This window comes from Salminus brasiliensis, chromosome 20 (genome assembly GCF_030463535.1).
Source record: "Salminus brasiliensis chromosome 20, fSalBra1.hap2, whole genome shotgun sequence".
In the NCBI taxonomy this organism is placed as follows: domain Eukaryota; kingdom Metazoa; phylum Chordata; class Actinopteri; order Characiformes; family Bryconidae; genus Salminus; species Salminus brasiliensis.
The window spans coordinates 1,424,496-1,442,588 of NC_132897.1; the positions used below are offsets into that span (position 1 = coordinate 1,424,496).

Consider the following 18,093-nt stretch of genomic DNA (forward strand, 5'->3'; position numbering starts at 1 on the left):
ATTGCTTTAATGGTTTGTACTTACAAATGGCCCAAAATTGCTCATGAAGGTAAGCCTTGTATTTGTAATTACTGTGCAAGAATAAAGGTTGTTTTTAGGTCATTTTCTAATTGCAATTGTTTTTTTTTTTACTGTTTGTACTGAATAATATTGTAATTCATTGAAAAAGAAAATCATGAAAAAAAATGCAAGACTATGGTCGTACCTATTTTATCAATTTCGCTGTGAAAATGAAAGTTGATTTTTAGACTTAATTTTGAGAGTTTTACAAAATATATTTTAACTAATACTTTTCTAACTGATTTAAGGGTTATAGAAGAAAGTTTAAGATTTTCGTATTATTTCAGTGTGTGCGTGTGTGTGTGTTAAGAAGCAGACATAAATGATCCACTGAGACAAGTACACAAAGAAAGAAAGAAATCAGTCACTTGAATAAAACCATATAATTTTCAAATCTTTGTACACTTTGTTACAAAACTGTATGGTACTAAAATTTTTAAATTGGTTTTTGGTCAGAGAATATTTAATCATCTTGTGTGCAATTACCATGTATTTACAAAGTTTCATATTAGTGATCTCCAGAAGAAAAATCTCAAACCTTCTTCAGAGACTCTGAACATAAGACATGGCTTACAGATAAATATATTAGTCAATAAATATTCAGAGAACATATTTCCATTCATGAAATGTGCTGCTATACAGATAAAGAAATATACACGGTTTGAGCTCTAGCCTCCTTAACATCTGCAGGATGAGAAATGATGGAGAAAATAATTATATTAAAAAAAAAAAAAAAAATTAATACATAATTTGTACATATTTTCTTTTATACAATCTTAAGTGCTACGAACAATACAAAAATTTAAATAGTGACTCAAGTACCCCAAAAATGCTATATTTATTTGCAGTACATAAATCTATGCAAGGCAAGATTAGATTCTGTCGTGTTACAGCACTGTTATAGTTAACATATAAATAGTTATTTCAAAATGTTCGCCTGTGTAAGCTGTAAGGGTACATTTCATAGAAACAGCATAAAACATTCTGTAAAAAACAGAAAGGCATGAAGAGTGTGTGTGTGTGTGTGATAGAGAGTGTGTGACTGAGGTTATTGTATGATTAAGATTCAGAACAAAATGATTTGTGTAAAAAAAAAACAAAAAAAACAAACAAACAAAAAAAAAACAAAAACAAACACTGCATTTGAATCTCTTTAAACCAGTATCCTTTGGCCTCTTTAGACAAAATGTTAGCTTGTGTTAAATGTTTACAAAAACAACAAAAACAACAAAAAAAAAACATGTGCACCAAATATGTGGATCACAGATCGGGATAAAAAAACAAAATAAAACAAAAAACCCAAAAAACGCAGGTTAAACCAAAAATACATTAAATCACTTTGCAAGCAGATGTACTGCAGACCACAGTCAGCTACACTATATGTCCAAATGTTTGTGGACACCCCTTCTCATGAATGCATTCAGTTACTTTAAGTTGCACCCATTGTTAACACACAGCTTGTCTAGTCCCTGTAGAGAAGAAGTACTGTCAATAGAATAGGACCCCCTGGAGCAGATCAACATCATGACCCTATTGGCTCCATGCTGCCTAATAATGCCAGGCGTGGGCTAGAAGAGGGGTATAAAGCCCCCCAGCATTGAGGAGCTGTGGAGCAGTGGACGAACTGTGTTCTCTGGAATGATGGTAGTGGAGCTCCATCCAGTATTTTTGGGATGAGTTTGGGATGATGGGATGGGGTGGTGATCATTCTAACAACAACTTTACGTACATTACTAACTCTATTGTAGCTAATAATAATAATGCAATCAAATCCTTACAGCAATTATCCTCCAAAATCTAGTAGAAAGTCTTCTTCTCTGGACAGTAGAAACAGTTACTCCAACAAATGCAGGATCAGCTCTTTTTTAATAGCCTTGATTTTAGAAGAAACAATGAATGAGCAGGTGTCCAAATACTTTTGTCCATATAGTGTAGCTTTCTGTACCATCTGTTTGTGGTGCTAGAACTGTTCAACGGTTCCTTGGAGACAAACTAAACTTTGGTGTGGAGTACAGACAGCTCAGTAGTCTCCCGCGATTGTTAACAATAAAACAATAAAAGAGGAAATAAAAACAAAAACATGAAGCTTTGAGTCTTGGTCTGCTTCTGTACTGACGAGATAATGGCCCTGAGAGAGAGAGAGATAGATAGAGACACAGCAAGAAAAAGAGAGAGGGAGGCGAGATGGCACAAAATATGGTGAACTTTACACAGCCAGCCTGCCCAGCCTCTGTTTATTACTCTTGAAATGTGGCGTTTTGGTTTATTTCTCTAAGTGGCAATGCTTCCCCAGCTGAAGATGCAGCTAGCCTTCATGGCATACGTATACACACATGCATCATCCAAATTGGAACTGAAATAAGAGAGAGAAAAAAAAAGTGGACATCGCAAAAGCGCCTCCACATCTTATGAGCCTTTGTGTTTACTCAATTTTAGCTGTTAGACCAACAGTGTACAAAAAAAATTGACCTTAAAATCGTGAAATCTTCAACACGTGGAATAAGAACGGCATTATTTCCCACCTCCACCTGCGACAGCACCTCTGTTGATGTGGCTGAGCTTCTGAAGGCCACAGGAATGAAAAGAATAAACTAAGATGATGCCCATCACACTTCAACCCCCCCCCCAAAAAAAAAAAAATCCAAAACAGAAATCTCAAAGCCTTTCTGATAAGTACAAGTTCTGAGAGCTAGGCAAGTGCTGACAAGGTCTGTCGGCTTGTGGAGGCAGGCAAGGCTGTTTAACGTGGGTTAAACTTCATAGGCTGGATCCCTCAGGCGTGGCTTTGTTGCCCCCTTGTGTTTGAGACGTGCCGCCACTGTAGCGCGAGGAGAACAGGGCTACCGCCTCCTCGCTGTGTTGCGGCTGATATGTCTGACCTCTACACTGTCCCGAAGTGAAAAACCCCTGGCTAGCATCGGCAGAAGTCCTGTTCTCCCGTTCCACCGTCAATCGGGGAGGGAGAAGGCTCGTTTGAGTGTCGGAGGCTAGGCCTAATTCACAGTCCGTGTCCTCTGGGATTATCGGTATCCGCTGAGCAAGTTCACAGCAGCCTTGTCCCGAGCAGCCGTCGCTGTCCGTCTGGGCGTACTGCACGTTAACGGAATAATCCTCAGCGTAGCGGCCGACGCTTCCCCTGTGCACTTTCATCTCCGTGTAGAAGCAGCACGGCAGTCCGTCGTAGCTAGAGCGCTCGGCAGGCGAAAGTCGCTCGACGCCGTAAAAGTTCTGTGAAGGAGTGCCCGAGACGCTCTGAGATTCTGCACCTCGCCTGCAATGTCCTGCCCTGTCCCCTACGTCCTGTCCCTTACGGTCCAGGTTCAGCGGAGGGACCTCAAAACAGCAGCTACATGCTGCCCCTTGTTCCCCGCCATGCTCAACAGAACAGCGGCTCCTTTCCGCTGAAGTGCCCTCGAGGAGTCCGGCTGAGGTAGTGCTAGTGATTTCCCTGGTTTCCAGTGAAGAGTGGCTACTGCAGTTGGGTTCCAGGCTGCAGTTGGACAGCTGGTCACCGGAACTGTAGCAAGCGCCTACGGAGGGCTGCGAAAAGTCTGTGCCCGCAGAGACCGGAGCCAGAATGTCGTCTGCGGACGAGGTCGCCGGGAACCCTGAGCCGACCTCTCCGGCCAAACCGCGGCAGGGACTCTTGCTGCGGTAGACGTAGGGATCGTAGTCGCTGCTTAGCGAGCTCCGGAACGTGGAGCAACTCCCGTACACGCCCTGGTTGCTGACTTCCGTACAGTCCAACATGGAGTCACTCGAAGAGCAGTGGCACTGCCCCGAACTGCTGCTGCTGCTGTCGCTCCCGGGACAGTCCGCAAGGTAGCCGCTACACACCGACCGATGGCCGTGGTAGCAGCTGAGTCCCGAGGCACTCCCAGAGTCCCCAAGACGGGACGAGGAAGCTGGTGCCATGTGCACCACAGTCGGGTACAGAAGTCCTGGCTGGAAAGGTCGACCTTGGCCCTTGACGTGAGGTGCTCCACCAGGCTGTCCCTCGGGCTGGGGAAAGGTCAAGCCCTGAAAGTAGTAGTGCTGGTACATGGTCTCGTACTGCGAGAAGCATGTGGCACGAGAGAAGTTGCGCCCGTGGAACTTGGGGCGCTTGAAGGCGTGGGGCTGGGGGTAAGGAGGTACCCGGTGCTCTAGGGCACAGTGGTGTGGGTTCAGGCTGTGGTCCAGGTGAAGGGCAGGGTAGCCCCGGATGAAAGAAGACTGTGAAGGGTAAAGGGTCTGGTCCGGATGTTGGTCCACCGTAAGCACGGTGATCGGGTTACCGTGAGGGTCCATGCTGGTACGGGTCGGGTATGCGGTCACTTGCCCAGCTCGATGCACCCTGCCGGGGTAGTGGACTGGAAGGACTACCCTCTGCTGCCGGCTATGAACTGGGTTCCCTGGGTCCATGCAGATGGCACCCGGGTTTCCTTTCTTTTGCTCTGGATGGAAAAACAGGGGAAGAATTTAACAGGGGTTTAACTCTCACTTTAATTTAGCCCAGTCAAAAGTTTGGGGACAGTCTTTCCTCTCCCCCCGCCCCCTCCCTTCTGACTTTCTGTGTTACTGTTGTGCATATTTATCTTCAAAATGTAATTTTCATCAATGATTTCATCAATATGACCGGTTGGACATGCTGGGGGTGATGATTTAGAGGCTCACCTATGATGTTGTGTCTGCAGTGTGGGCAGGTGTGGTGCTGCAGGAGCCAGGGGTCCACACACTTCTTATGGAAACGATGAGCACAGGGGATGACTCTCAGCTCCTAGAAGGACAACAGAGGAGCATAAGGGTCAGCAGGGTCTATTACTTATGTTTATTGAACGTAATATTGTAATATTGCAATAACAACAATAACATGAAGAAATCAATCAGAGCATTTCATGCTCTTATAATCCAACATTTTCAAAACTATACTACTTTCTATAGATTTACTGAATTTTCGCATCAGAAATAAAGAATATAGGTTCAAAGATTACATAATTGTGTCCGTCATAACCACACTCCAAACTGACCGGAGTCTGCATTGTGGATACTTGAGTTTACTCAACTTCAACACTTTTAGCTATACTGCATACTTCACACTCAAATAAACTACTTAGTATTAGTAATTAACACACGATTGGGACGCACTCTCAATCTCTAGTCACATTCACTCAGGCTGCAGCTGATTTACTAGAAATTCATTTGCTTTCCTTTTTATTATTCACTTAATTCTTAGATTTACACTTTAGATTTTTCCCCTTGCTTTATTTCTTCATTATTTTAGTCAGTTTAAACTGTAATTCTCATAAAACTCATTTTAATGTGCTTAATTCTTAAGTAACAAAATAAATTTTGTTCATTATTTTTAATTATCATTTTCATTCATTATCATTATTATAATGTAATATAATTTAATTAATAATTTTTATAATATAAAACGTTTTATTTTTATTTATTTTATGTTAATTTTTCCCCATGTTTTTTCCACTACACTTGAAATGAGGGCCAACCTCAATATGATCATTATTTTTATTTATTGATTGACTGGTTGATATAGAACAGTTTATTCGTTTAACTGCACCCAGTCAAGACAGGACATTGTATTGACCAATTGTGTCACTTTTATCCCATCCATGCAGTGAACACACACACACACAGACACAGACACAGAGTGGACAGTGAGCACACGTGCCCGGAGCAGTGGGCAGCCATTGCAGAGAGGATGAAGGGCCTTGCTCAAGGGCCCAACAGTGGCAGCTTGTCGAGCCCGGGTATCGAACCCACAACCCTGTTATCAATAACCTGGAGCTCTAACCGCTGAGCCTCCCCTGCCCCATTTTAACTTTCAGTTTATTTTGGGGTGTAAACCTTAAATATAATAATAATATAATATTAATAATTCCCATTTCAAGTGACCTTGTATAAACAGCATTAATCCAGAGGGGTCTGAGGGGTGGCAGTTAGAAGAATGAGATTCCTGTGGTTAGGAAGCAAAGTCTCACAGTAACACAGTGCTCGAGGGTAACACTGGTAGACCACTCCCCACCCCAAATACAAAACCGCCATAATCAGACGTGAGGCAGAGCTCCGAGCTCCGAGGCTGGGCCGAGCGTGGTGTCGTCTACGGTGGGAGCCCTTTTTCGGTAAGTTTAGTGTTTCTGGCTGCTAAAGTCATCTCCTACCCCCACATGATGAATCATCTCTCCTGCCTGTGCTTTTCCGCCCCGCTTTTGTTGCTTTTATTCATCAGCAAAGAAAAAGCCTTTGATGCCATTCAGCCTTTTATACAGCCACTTCCTATGTGCTGCCCAGGCGCCTCGCTTTGTTGTGTGTTTTTATTTAACGTGACACACAACCACAACCACACACACACACACACACACACACACACACACACACACACACACAGCTTAAACCCAGTGACTCCAGTCTCTGCCCTGGAATGACTGATGAAGGATTTACAAAATAAAAGTCTATTCGCACACCTGCACTACAAGTCCAAATATTTATGGACACCCCTTCTAATGAACACATTCAGCTACTTGAAGTTGCACCTACTGTTGACACAGATGTGCAAATGCACACAAACAGCTTGTATAATCCCTGCAGAGAAGTACTGCCAATAGAATAGGACTCTATTGCTACCATGCTGCCTAAAGCCAGGCGTGGGCAAGTAGAGGGGTATAAAGCCCCCCAGCATTGAGGAGCTGTGGAGCAGTGGAAGAGCTGTGTTTTCTGGAATGATGGTGGTGGTGGAGCTCCATCCAGTACTTTTGGGAAGAGACTGCACTAGCTTGTGGCTGAATGGCATCATACATAATCCTACATGAATACTTCAACAAAAGCAGAATTAACTGAATGAATGAGCAGGTGTCCCAATACTTTTGTCCATATAGTGTATTTAAATGTGCCATATTTACACGATCGCTTTAAACCACTGGACCTGAGCTGGACCAGAGTGGGGAACCTGCAGGTTCTAAGCAGTTGAGTGTTCTAGAGCACTATGTAAAGCACACAGGGGGTCTCTCACATCTGTATGAGTGTGTTCAGCATTGTGAGAACAGGTGTGAGATCCATCTTTAACAGGTTCGTTTAGTCTCCCTTACCTCGCCATCAATGTATTTCTCCAGGCAGATGGCACAGTCGGACGTGGAGCTGCTGCTGAGCGAATCCGACGCACCGCAACTGCTCTCGCGCTGACCTTTGACCTTAGCCTTGAACTTCCGCGTCTCCATCTTCTCCAAAGCCTGGATGGCCATCCTGTTCATGGAGCTCTGGATGGACGGAACATAAAGAACAATAATGAACAAACTCACAGATTACATTACTTTCATTAATGTACATTTAAAGCGATGTGAACAGTCATTCAGAGTGGGGCTATGGGGGGTTTTGGTGTGAAACGCTCGGTTCTAGATAAGCTCCCCCAGTCAGAACACAGTGTTCTACAGTGGAGGTGAAGGGAAGCAGACGTCTGAAGCTCTAATAATAAAAGCTCCTCACAGAAAGTTCTTCACCTAATGGTGATGAAGACGCTGCCTGATGCCTGAGACACTGTTCTACCAGAGTTCTGAGAAGAGTTCGGCTCTAGAACCTGCTTTTAGAACCAGATCATTAAAATGGTGGAGGGATACATGCTGCAGGGTGTAGTGCGGCTACAGAAAGTAGTCCCTAAAGAGAACTGGATTAGTGGAGATTCTCTATTCACTGTTTTACCTTCATCATCATCATCATCATTCCATATAAAACTCAGAAGACTCGTGTAGCTGCACTGGTGGGTTTGGATAGGAAATAAATTATGGGCTGTATCTGTGTTGTAGTCATGGCGACAGAAGCCTGCTTCCATTCACCTTCACTGTACAGAGATCAGAGTGGGTCAGTTTCTCTACAGCTCAGTAGCTCAGTTTCACACCAAACCTCCACTCTGCAGGAGCTCATCTTAAACCCAAAAAAAAAGAAAAAGGTTAGAACCAGACTGGGCTGAATTTGGACCCTCCTGATGTAAAACCCACCTGACTGCGTCTCTGTTTCAGTTTGATCTTGATGAGCAGTATGAGGCACACCAGAGAGACCACCACGAAAAACGCCAGGAAGATGCCCATATCGAAATACTCTGTTGGCTGCAGGAGAGAAAAGTTACAGAACCTTCAGCCTCAGACTCCAGTACACCTTCTATTTTCATATATAACCATAAACGACTACATTATAGTGTCTATATTCATATATAACCATAAACGACTACATTCTATATTCACATATAACCATAAACGACTACATTCTACAGCCTATACTCATATATAACCATAAACGACTACATTCTACAGCCTATACTCCTATATAACCATAAACGACTACATTCTACAGCCTATACTCCTATATAACCATAAACGACTACATTCTATATTCACATATAACCATAAACGACTACATTCTATATTCACATATAACCATAAGCGACTACATTCTATATTCACATATAACCATAAGCGACTACATTCTATATTCACATATAACCATAAGCGACTACATTCTATATTCACATATAACCATAATCGACTACATTCTACAGCCTATATCCATATATAACTATAAAAGACTTCATTTTACAGCCCATATTCATATATAACCATAAACGACTACATTCCACAGCCTATACTCATATATAACTATAAACGACTACATTCTACAGCCTATATTCATATATAACTAAAAAAGACTTCATTTTACAGCCCATATTCATATATAACCATAAACGACTACATTCCACAGCCTATACTCATATATAACTATAAACGACTACATTCTACAGCCTATATTCATATATAACTAAAAAAGACTACATTTTACAGCCTATATCCATATATAACCATAAATACCTCCATTCTACAGTCTATATTCATATATAACAGTAAACGACTACATTCTACAGTCTATAGTTATATAGAACAATAGGACACTACAGCACCTATATGTAATCATCAAATATAATAATGAAGGACTACTTTACACTATCTATATATGACATTAAAATATAACAATAAAAGACAACAGTTTTCATAATGATGTGCATATACATTGTATACACAAGCATAACTGAATCTTATTATATAGCATGTATGTAAATAAAATAATTATAATAAATAAATAGGGGTATTCTATATTGTAAATAATAGCAAATTATTTACTCATAAATATCAAGATAAACAAATCAGAGTAACTTCACAGGTATTTTCTGTCTGATGGTGTTCTGGTCTCACCCGAGGAGGTCGGTGCTGAATTCTGGCTCGAGCGACTTTCTGTTTATTAACAATGTTCATCAGTTTAATGGCATCAGCTCCTTTAACATAGACCACCGGCCTCTTTAAGGGGTCCTCAGACAACTGGTTTAACTGGGGGAAGAGAGAAAAAGAGGGAGAGAGAGAGACAGAGAGATCATAAAGAAACAGTATTTTAGGTAAAACAGTGATTTTAAGCATCAGAACACACACACACACACACACACACACACACAGTGAGTGAGCGAGCAAGTGAGCGAGAGTGAATTGCATATTGTGAGCTCTGAGCTGGATTTAGCCCTGCAGCTCCAGCAGACGCTGCTCCGCTCTGTAATTTTCCGAAGCCGAGGGAAATGCCGAGGATGTTCTCCGGAGCTGAGCTTCGGCCGCTGTCGGCGCGGCTCTCAGTGAAATACAGACCGTAAAGATTCCAGCTTTTAACTTCCTCCTCCATCTAAAGCTTCAAACTGATCTCCGTGTAATCACGGGTTCTACACAGCAGAGCTGACTGCGGGCGCGGGACTGGAGTCCCAGCTGTGTATTAAATACCAGCACTGTGAGGCACATAACACACAGCTGCTTCAGCCGTCAATAACTCATGTTTATAATCATGATCAATTTAAAGATTATTTCAAATGTACCACTGTTTCAACATGAGCTAGAACACAGCCCTTGAAACCTAAGCTAGAACCAAAGTTCCTAAAAGTTAAGCTAGAACCCTAATCCCTAACATAGAAAAGCAGGAAGACAGATGTAGTCCAGTAACAGACAATCAACAACCAGCGTACTGTATCCTTACTGCTCTTACACACACGAATCATTCAAGTGTTTTTTTAATGGGTCATCATTCCAAAGAACCCTGCTGGCACCCATGTAGTTGGGCGAGAGAGCAAGGGAGAGCGACAAAGACTTCACTCACTTGATCAATGGCATCTGGATTTTCTGACACATCAAAGATAACTGCTGTAGCTCCTCTCTGGACCGCCCTCTTCGCCTGCGAGAGAGAGAGAGAGAGAGAGAGAGAGAGAGAGAGAGAGAGAGAGAGGTTAATTATGTGTATGATGAAAAACTCACTATTCTTAATCTTCAAAACAGAGCTGCTACAAAATGTTCTTTTGGGTTCTGTAAAGAACCTTCCAATATAACCCTATGAGAAGTGTGAGGAACCTAAAGTCTGAAGAGGCTGGGAGTATGTTCTAGACCAATGATTTGTTTACTAAAAGACCTGGACCAAAAGAACTGGCGCCGGTTCTGAGAGAAGCACATATTGTGCAGTTATTGACCCAAACAGGATCCACAACCCAAGCGAGGACACAGAGAGACCGCAGGACACAGAGAGACCGCAGGACACAGAGAGTGAGATCTGGCTTTCTGTGTTCCAGACACTCAATAACATGCTTTCTCTCCTCCCGGCCACTAGAGGTCACTCTTTCACTTTAGACAGACGTCTGTAGAGTCAGTGTGAAACTATGTGAAGTATGGGCTTCAGGGGAACCTACAGTTAAAAGCCTCTGAGAACCGGAGATAAAACTGTGTCTTCATTATGGCCTGATTTCAGGGCTGTTCTAGATCACTGTGAAGGATAAAAACAGGAGAACCTAAAAACAAGAGAGGCTGATACTGGAGAACAACTATTCTCCAATTCAGGCCTAATATAAAGGTTCCTGAGCGTCCTTGCTTGGACATACTGTTCGGTACAATACACTGAAAGGTTCTCATAGGAACCAAGAGTGGTTCTATCTATCTAACATCACTCTGAAGAACCCTCTTTGGCTCGACGGTGTGAGACGGTGTGACGGAGTGAGAGAGAGGTATAAATAACACTGGGGGTTCCTAAAAGACTAGAACAAATTCAGGCCCAACACTCAAGCAAAAAGGGTTCTATACAGAACTGAAAAAGGGTTCCTGTACTCGACATCGGCTATTTAGAACCATTTTTGTGCTATGAAGACTTTCCACCGATGCAAATAAACATAAAGAACCCTTTACTAAAGAACCCTTGATGAACCCAAGGTTCCTAACTGGTTCTTCAACAGGATGTATGGGACTCAAAGCTCCTCCACTGTTCCTGCTGTTGTTTGTGTTTACTGTTTACACTAGCGCTACACATGAAATCATCTCACCACCATACATCCTCCAGAGAACCCGCCTACTTCCACAAGAACCATTGTGCGCTGAAAAAACGGACTCCGGCACTCGAGTATAGTTCTGGAATGGGATCAGTGATCACACTGTGCTGCATCGTGCCGCCCAGGGGAAAAAGAGACAGCAAAAAAAAAAGCAGGAGAAAAGGAGAAGCACATCCATCTGCTAGCGCTACGTTCCCTAGAGAACCCATGAGACTGGAGTGCTACACGCACTGCAGCAAACTGGGTTGGGCCGGGTACTCCGCGATATCAGAACAGGAATGAAAGCTGAACAGCTCATCTCCCATCATCACCAGACACCTTCAGTTATTCCTAGATCATCAGTGTCCCCTATATAAATCAGTCAGCCCTATATAAAGGTCACCCCTATACATCTGCAGTCATGCCCATGCATCAATTATACCTATATATCAGTTATCCCTATATATTAACATACCTCTATAACCTCAGTCATCCCATACATAATTATACCTATACATCAGTCCCCTATATACACATACCTATATAACATCAGTCACCCCATACATATACATCAATTACCCCATATATAAACATGCCTATATAACATCACCTCATACATAATCATACCTACACCTCAGCCAGTGCCATACATCGGTTACCCTATATATTAGTCATACCATACATAATCATAAAACATATACATCAGTCCACTATATATGTATATAAACATACCTATATAACATCAGTCCCCTATACATAAACATATCATAATCACATCTACCTCAGTTAGTGCTATACACACACACACACTCTATATATATATATATATATATATATATATATATATATATATATATATGAACATACCTATTCAACACCACCCCATACATCGGTCACCCCTTCACATTATCATACCTTCAAATCAGTTGGCCCTATACATAAATCATACCTATACATCCCTCTCCCCTATACACCTTAAGTCACCTCAATACATGAATCACCCTTATACATCCATACATAACCATACCTATACAACATTAGTCACCCCAGCACATCATTAGTTACCCCATATATCAGTTATCTCAAACATCATCAATTACCCCTATACGTCATCACACTTATATATATATATATATATATATATATAACTATACATCACCTCTATATATTACGATTCCTATACATCATCAGGAATTCCCTAATTACCCAATTACTATAGTATAGTATAATCAGTTTAATGCATTTTGCAGAGTGACTGTTTGGTGGAGACGGAGGTTCTGACGGTGTTTGGTGGAGACGGAGGTTCTGACGGTGTTTGGTGGAGACGGATGGTGTGTTTTTTGCAGATTGTCGGGTCAGAGTGGTCAGTTCTTTGATCTATAAACTTGGTTACTACGGCACCATGGGGATGAATCACGATGAGTCGACTGTATTTCTGGTGACTGAATCACTCACTGCAAATCACTCTGGGCTAAGCTGAGGGAGGTGAGAGGAGATTGCAGTCCTCAGCCTGTCATTTGTGAGGACAGTGCAGCCTTCAGAACTGGGACAGACACTGGGGCCTGCAGAGGGAAAGCTGCGCCGGCTTCGGGTTTATCCCCATGGCCGAGGAGGCCTCGTGGGAGTTTTGTAGGAGAGACATTTCCTTGCTGCCTAGAGTGGCATTCAATTTTCCCTCGTTGGTGTTTGGTTTTGTTTTCTTTTCAACTGAATTTCCTCATTTATTGCTTTCAGAGCGACCTAGCGCAGCAGCTGCCAGCATGTGGGCTCTGCTGATGCTGAATATGGTACAGGGCAGTTTGGAGATTAGCTAAAGATCCTGCCCTTATAAAAAAAAACATTAATATACTGCAAATATTCTACAACAGGTTTTATTTATATTATATACACTGTTCTGTGCTGCCGTTTCCAAACCTGAAAGGAAAAGCCAGATATTAGCTATCCTGGGGATGACCTGAGCCCTAGTTTGAGCGCAGTAACCCTGGATTTCACAACCAAGCTGTTAAAATACAGAATTCATCATTATTTCTGCACATCCAACTCCAGTGTCTGCAGATGTTAGTGCAGCACAATGGATTCAGTCAATATGATAAAGCTTCAATATGATAAAGATACAGTCTGATGGGGATATCAGTATTAGACTGGTGGGAATATCAGTCTGATGAGGATATCAGTATTAGACTGGTGGGAATATCAGTATTAGACTGGTGGGAATATCAGTATTAGACTGGTGGGAATATCAGTATTAGACTGGTGGGAATATCAGTATTAGACTGGTGGGAATATCAGTATTAGACTGGTGGGAATATCAGTATTAGACTGGTGGGAATATCAGTATTAGACTGGTGGGAATATCAGTATTAGACTGGTGGGAATATCAGTATTAGACTGGTGGGAATATCAGTATTAGACTGGTGGGAATATCAGTATTAGACTGGTGGGAATATCAGTATTAGACTGGTGGGAATATCAGTATTAGACTGGTGGGAATATCAGTATTAGACTGGTGGGAATATCATTCTGATGAGGATATCAGTATTAGACTGGTGGGGATATCTGTATTAGACTGGTGGGGATATCGGTATTAGACTGGTGGGGATATCGGTATTAGACTGGTGGGGATATCGGTATTAGACTGGTGGGGATATCGGTATTAGACTGGTGGGGATATCGGTATTAGACTGGTGGGGATATCAGACTTAGACTGGTGGGGATATCAGACTAACTGAGATATCGGTATTAGACTGGTGGGGATATCGGTATTAGACTGGTGGGGATATCAGACTAACTGAGATATCGGTATTAGACTGATGGGGATATCGGTATTAGACTGGTGGGGATATCAGACTAACTGAGATATCGGTATTAGACTGATGGGGATATCGGTATTAGACTGATTGAGATATCAGGATCAGACTGATGGGAATATCAGTCATAGCTGCAGGTCAATAATTCAAAAGAAAGTGGACGCAAGCTGAAGTCTCACTCTCTCCACACAGCATCTCGAACGCCCACACTCCAGCTGGGCTTCTGATCTTCTGAAGATCTCAGTTAATAATTTATACGTCTTTCTCTCCTTTTTCTCTCCATTTCTTTCTCTCCCTCACAATTTCAGCAACATTCCTCCTCTCCCTCCCTCTCTCCCTCTCTCTCTCTCTCCCTCTCTCTCTCTCCCTCTCTCTCTCTCCCTCTCCCTCTCTCCCTCTCCCTCTCTCTCCCTCTCTCTCCCTCTCTCTCCCTCTCTCTCCCTCTCTCTCCCTCTCTCTCCCTCTCTCTCCCTCTCTCTCTGGCTGCAGTGCTGTAATTAAAGTAATTAGCTGTGCTGAAAGCTCTGCTGGGCTGGTGGGGTGTAATTGTGTGTTCCTGGTCTGTGCGTTTATTCTGAGATAAAGGAAACTTTCCTCCTTTACTGTTTCTTACATGTGGTTAGAAATACCCCCCCACCCCCTCCCCAGCCCCCCGGCCTGCCTCTCCCTGAGAAACTGCCAAGACCTCACCAGGCTACCCTTACGGGCAAGCAAACACACACACACACACACACACACACACACACACACACACACACACACACACACACACACACAGCGAGAGAGAGAGAGAGACTTTAATTAAAGAAGTCACAGAGAGAAAAGTACCACACACACACACACACACACACACACACACACACACACACACACACACAGTACAAACTGTGTGTGTAGTAGTATGTATGGTGTATATAACAGTATGTATTAGTAAGTGGGGCGTATGTACCAGTGTGTATTAATATATATGCAGGCACCAGCATGTATTAGCATGTACAGCACACACACACACACACATATAATTATATATATGGTGTTTATACCGGTATGTATTAGTATGTAGGGTGTATGTACACCTGTACATATTAAGTGGGGCGTACGTACCGGTGTGTAGTGTGTATTAATACATGGTATACACACACACACACACACACACACACACACACACACACACACTAGTATGTATGGTGTTTATACCGGTATGTATTAGTACGTAGGGTGTACCATGCATCACATTAACGTAGAAATATTCTGTTCTAAGCTATTTGAAGTAGGCATTTCTATTTGTTCGTATCTCACGAATCACAAGGTCGATTCAGAGATCTAGCAGAATTCCACCTGAACTGTTCTGGGTTCAGTTCCTGGCCTGTTACGAACAGTGCAGAAATAATACAGGTGGGATATTGGAAGCTTTTCGTTTAGCAGCTTTTATTAATATTTGTATCATCATGTAGACAGAGGTGCACTGCACATCAATACAACCAACATACCAATACACACAGACACATACATGCAGGTACAGGTGCATGCGCCACATATACCAATACACACTGGCACATACATGCAGGTACAGGTGCATGCGCCACATATACCAATACACACTGGCACATACAACCTACACCCAAATACAACCGTGCACCTGCATAGCGATACACACTGGAACATGACCCATTTATACCAATACATACCAGAGTTTAGATTTTGCCACCACTTTCCTCGGGCCGGTTCGGGTCGGGCTCAAGACAACGGTCTGTGACGTAGGCCTGCATTGTTTTTTTTTTTTTAATGCTATGTTGTATTTTGTATGAAGCTACAGGAAGAAATCACGCTGTGCTTAACTTAATATGTTTTGATTAGACTACAGTTTTTTTTATATGTGCAATTAAGGGTCAATTAAGGGTCAATTTGCAATTATCTGTAAATAGTCTGTAAATAATATTATGGTTTTTTTTTTACAATAACTGTTTTTATAAAGAGTTTTTTTTTATTTCTATTATTTATATTTTGTATATATTTGTAATTTATCTACGTTTTGCATCTGAGGGTCTTGCTATCCCTTTCTGCTCTGACACTGAGAATATTTACGGCATTTAGCAGACGCTCTTATCCAGAGCGACTTACAAGGTGACTCGTATCACAGAGGAGGGCCAATGTAGTGTTGAGAGTCTGGCCCAAGGACTGTTATTCATGGCATTTAGCTCCTCCTGATCATGCAATCATACTCAACCTCTACCTGGCAAGGGAGGTCTGGCTTCGGGTCCCATCAGCTCGAAGCCCCACAGAACTCCAGTCCAAGTTTCTTGAGTTCTCCTCCTTGCCTCCGCTAGCGTGGTCCGCATTCGCAGGGTTTAAAATCAGGCTCTGGCTCATAATGACGGGGGTTTATGGGGCGGGCCGGTCAGGCTTGGGTAGCCCTAATAAGCCCTAATACATACTGGTGTAAGCAGATCTCTCCTAATGTTTCTCAAATGCAGTTTTTCTCAGTCAGTGTTTGGACAGAAGTTTTTGGACAGCGTAGGCGCTGATTAGCAGCATAGCAGAAACACTCCTTTGGAAATGTTCTGTGATATTTAAGGAAAAGTTGCCACAACTACGCCCTCCAATCATTCTCCTTCCTGCCACTCTAACCAGCAACTGAGCAGAAACATCGCCCTCGGCGAGCGCTCTGGCCTTTGATGGTGTCTTTGATGGTCCAGACTGATTGAGCGCTCCTTCCGGTTCTAGCGGTCTAATGTGTGAAAGTTCTGATGGTGTAATGTTGGAGGTTTATGTGGTTCAAACTGTATCAAACGATGGCTTACGTTTACAGACTGAACTATACAATATATGCACTGTATTTAGGGTGAGATCCTGCATCGACTGAAATAATAGGCTTCTCTAATACTGATATTAAACATTAAGGCCCAAACAACTAAATCAGATATTAAGTTTCCAGTTTTTGAGGTCATCTATTATTCCACCAACATCATTATCATATTAATGAGAACATTTGATTTTTTTAATATTTAATTATAAAAGCACAGATAACATCATAATCACCATGGTAACAGACGTCTCCATCACTACAATCTACACCACTACTACCATTCATCATCCACATAATTACAGCACCATAACTATCACCATCCTTACAAATATCACTACCACACCACTAACACTACCATCACCATCATAATGGCATCACCATGACCATCACCAGCCTCACAATTATCAGCATCACCATAAACAGAACCATCATCATAACGACATCACAATTATCACCAACACCCCAATCACCATCATCATACAGAGCACTTTAGAAAAAAAGGGTCTGAGAATCTTGTGGGTCAGAAACTGCTGACAAGGTCATTTGATCGTCTATATGACGACTGGACTTCAAAACAGAGCTGCCCTTATTCAACACCATCTGCACACACACACACACACACACACACACACACACACACACACACACACACACACACACACACACACTCAGGGTTTAGCTTTAATCAGGTTAACACTGTAGAGACACACTGCTGACACTGGTTAAAGCTATTCAGACACAAAAGGCAGCGCAGGGTCAGCGAGAGTTCAGAATGCAGAGGAACAACACCACCCTGCCCCACACCGCAACTCCAGCTCCACTCCACCACAGAGGGGGGCATTCAGCAGTCAGCCCCCTTCACTCTTACAAATTCAACTTTATTAGCTCTGAATCTCACAAAACATCTACCTCCATTCAGAACTGTTAGACCTGTTAACCCACCTCAGAACAGCAGCTCAGGGTGGCCGGGGTTTTGCAACATTAGCAAACACACAAACGGTTAACGAGCCGCTGTCGCACGAGGCCGCCCCGTTACCCTGCTTAAAGTGCAGCCATTACTT

The 18,093-nt window shown here is 42.6% G+C and overlaps 1 protein-coding gene across 2 annotated transcripts in view; it reads right to left on the minus strand.

Moving 5' to 3' along the window:
• Positions 1–428: 428 nt before the first annotated feature.
• The window catches only part of znrf3 (zinc and ring finger 3), a 67,888-nt gene continuing 50,223 nt past the window's right edge, over positions 429–18,093 (minus strand). For both annotated transcript variants that reach the window (XM_072665126.1, XM_072665127.1), the window contains exons 3-8: positions 10,231–10,305; positions 9,294–9,425; positions 8,049–8,156; positions 7,146–7,313; positions 4,717–4,819; positions 429–4,496 (exon numbers count right to left, since the gene is read on the minus strand). In XM_072665126.1, the coding sequence (XP_072521227.1) occupies positions 2,818–4,496; positions 4,717–4,819; positions 7,146–7,313; positions 8,049–8,156; positions 9,294–9,425; positions 10,231–10,305 (2,265 nt within the window). In that variant the 3' untranslated portion in view covers positions 429–2,817. The remainder of the gene's footprint in view (positions 4,497–4,716; positions 4,820–7,145; positions 7,314–8,048; positions 8,157–9,293; positions 9,426–10,230; positions 10,306–18,093) is intronic.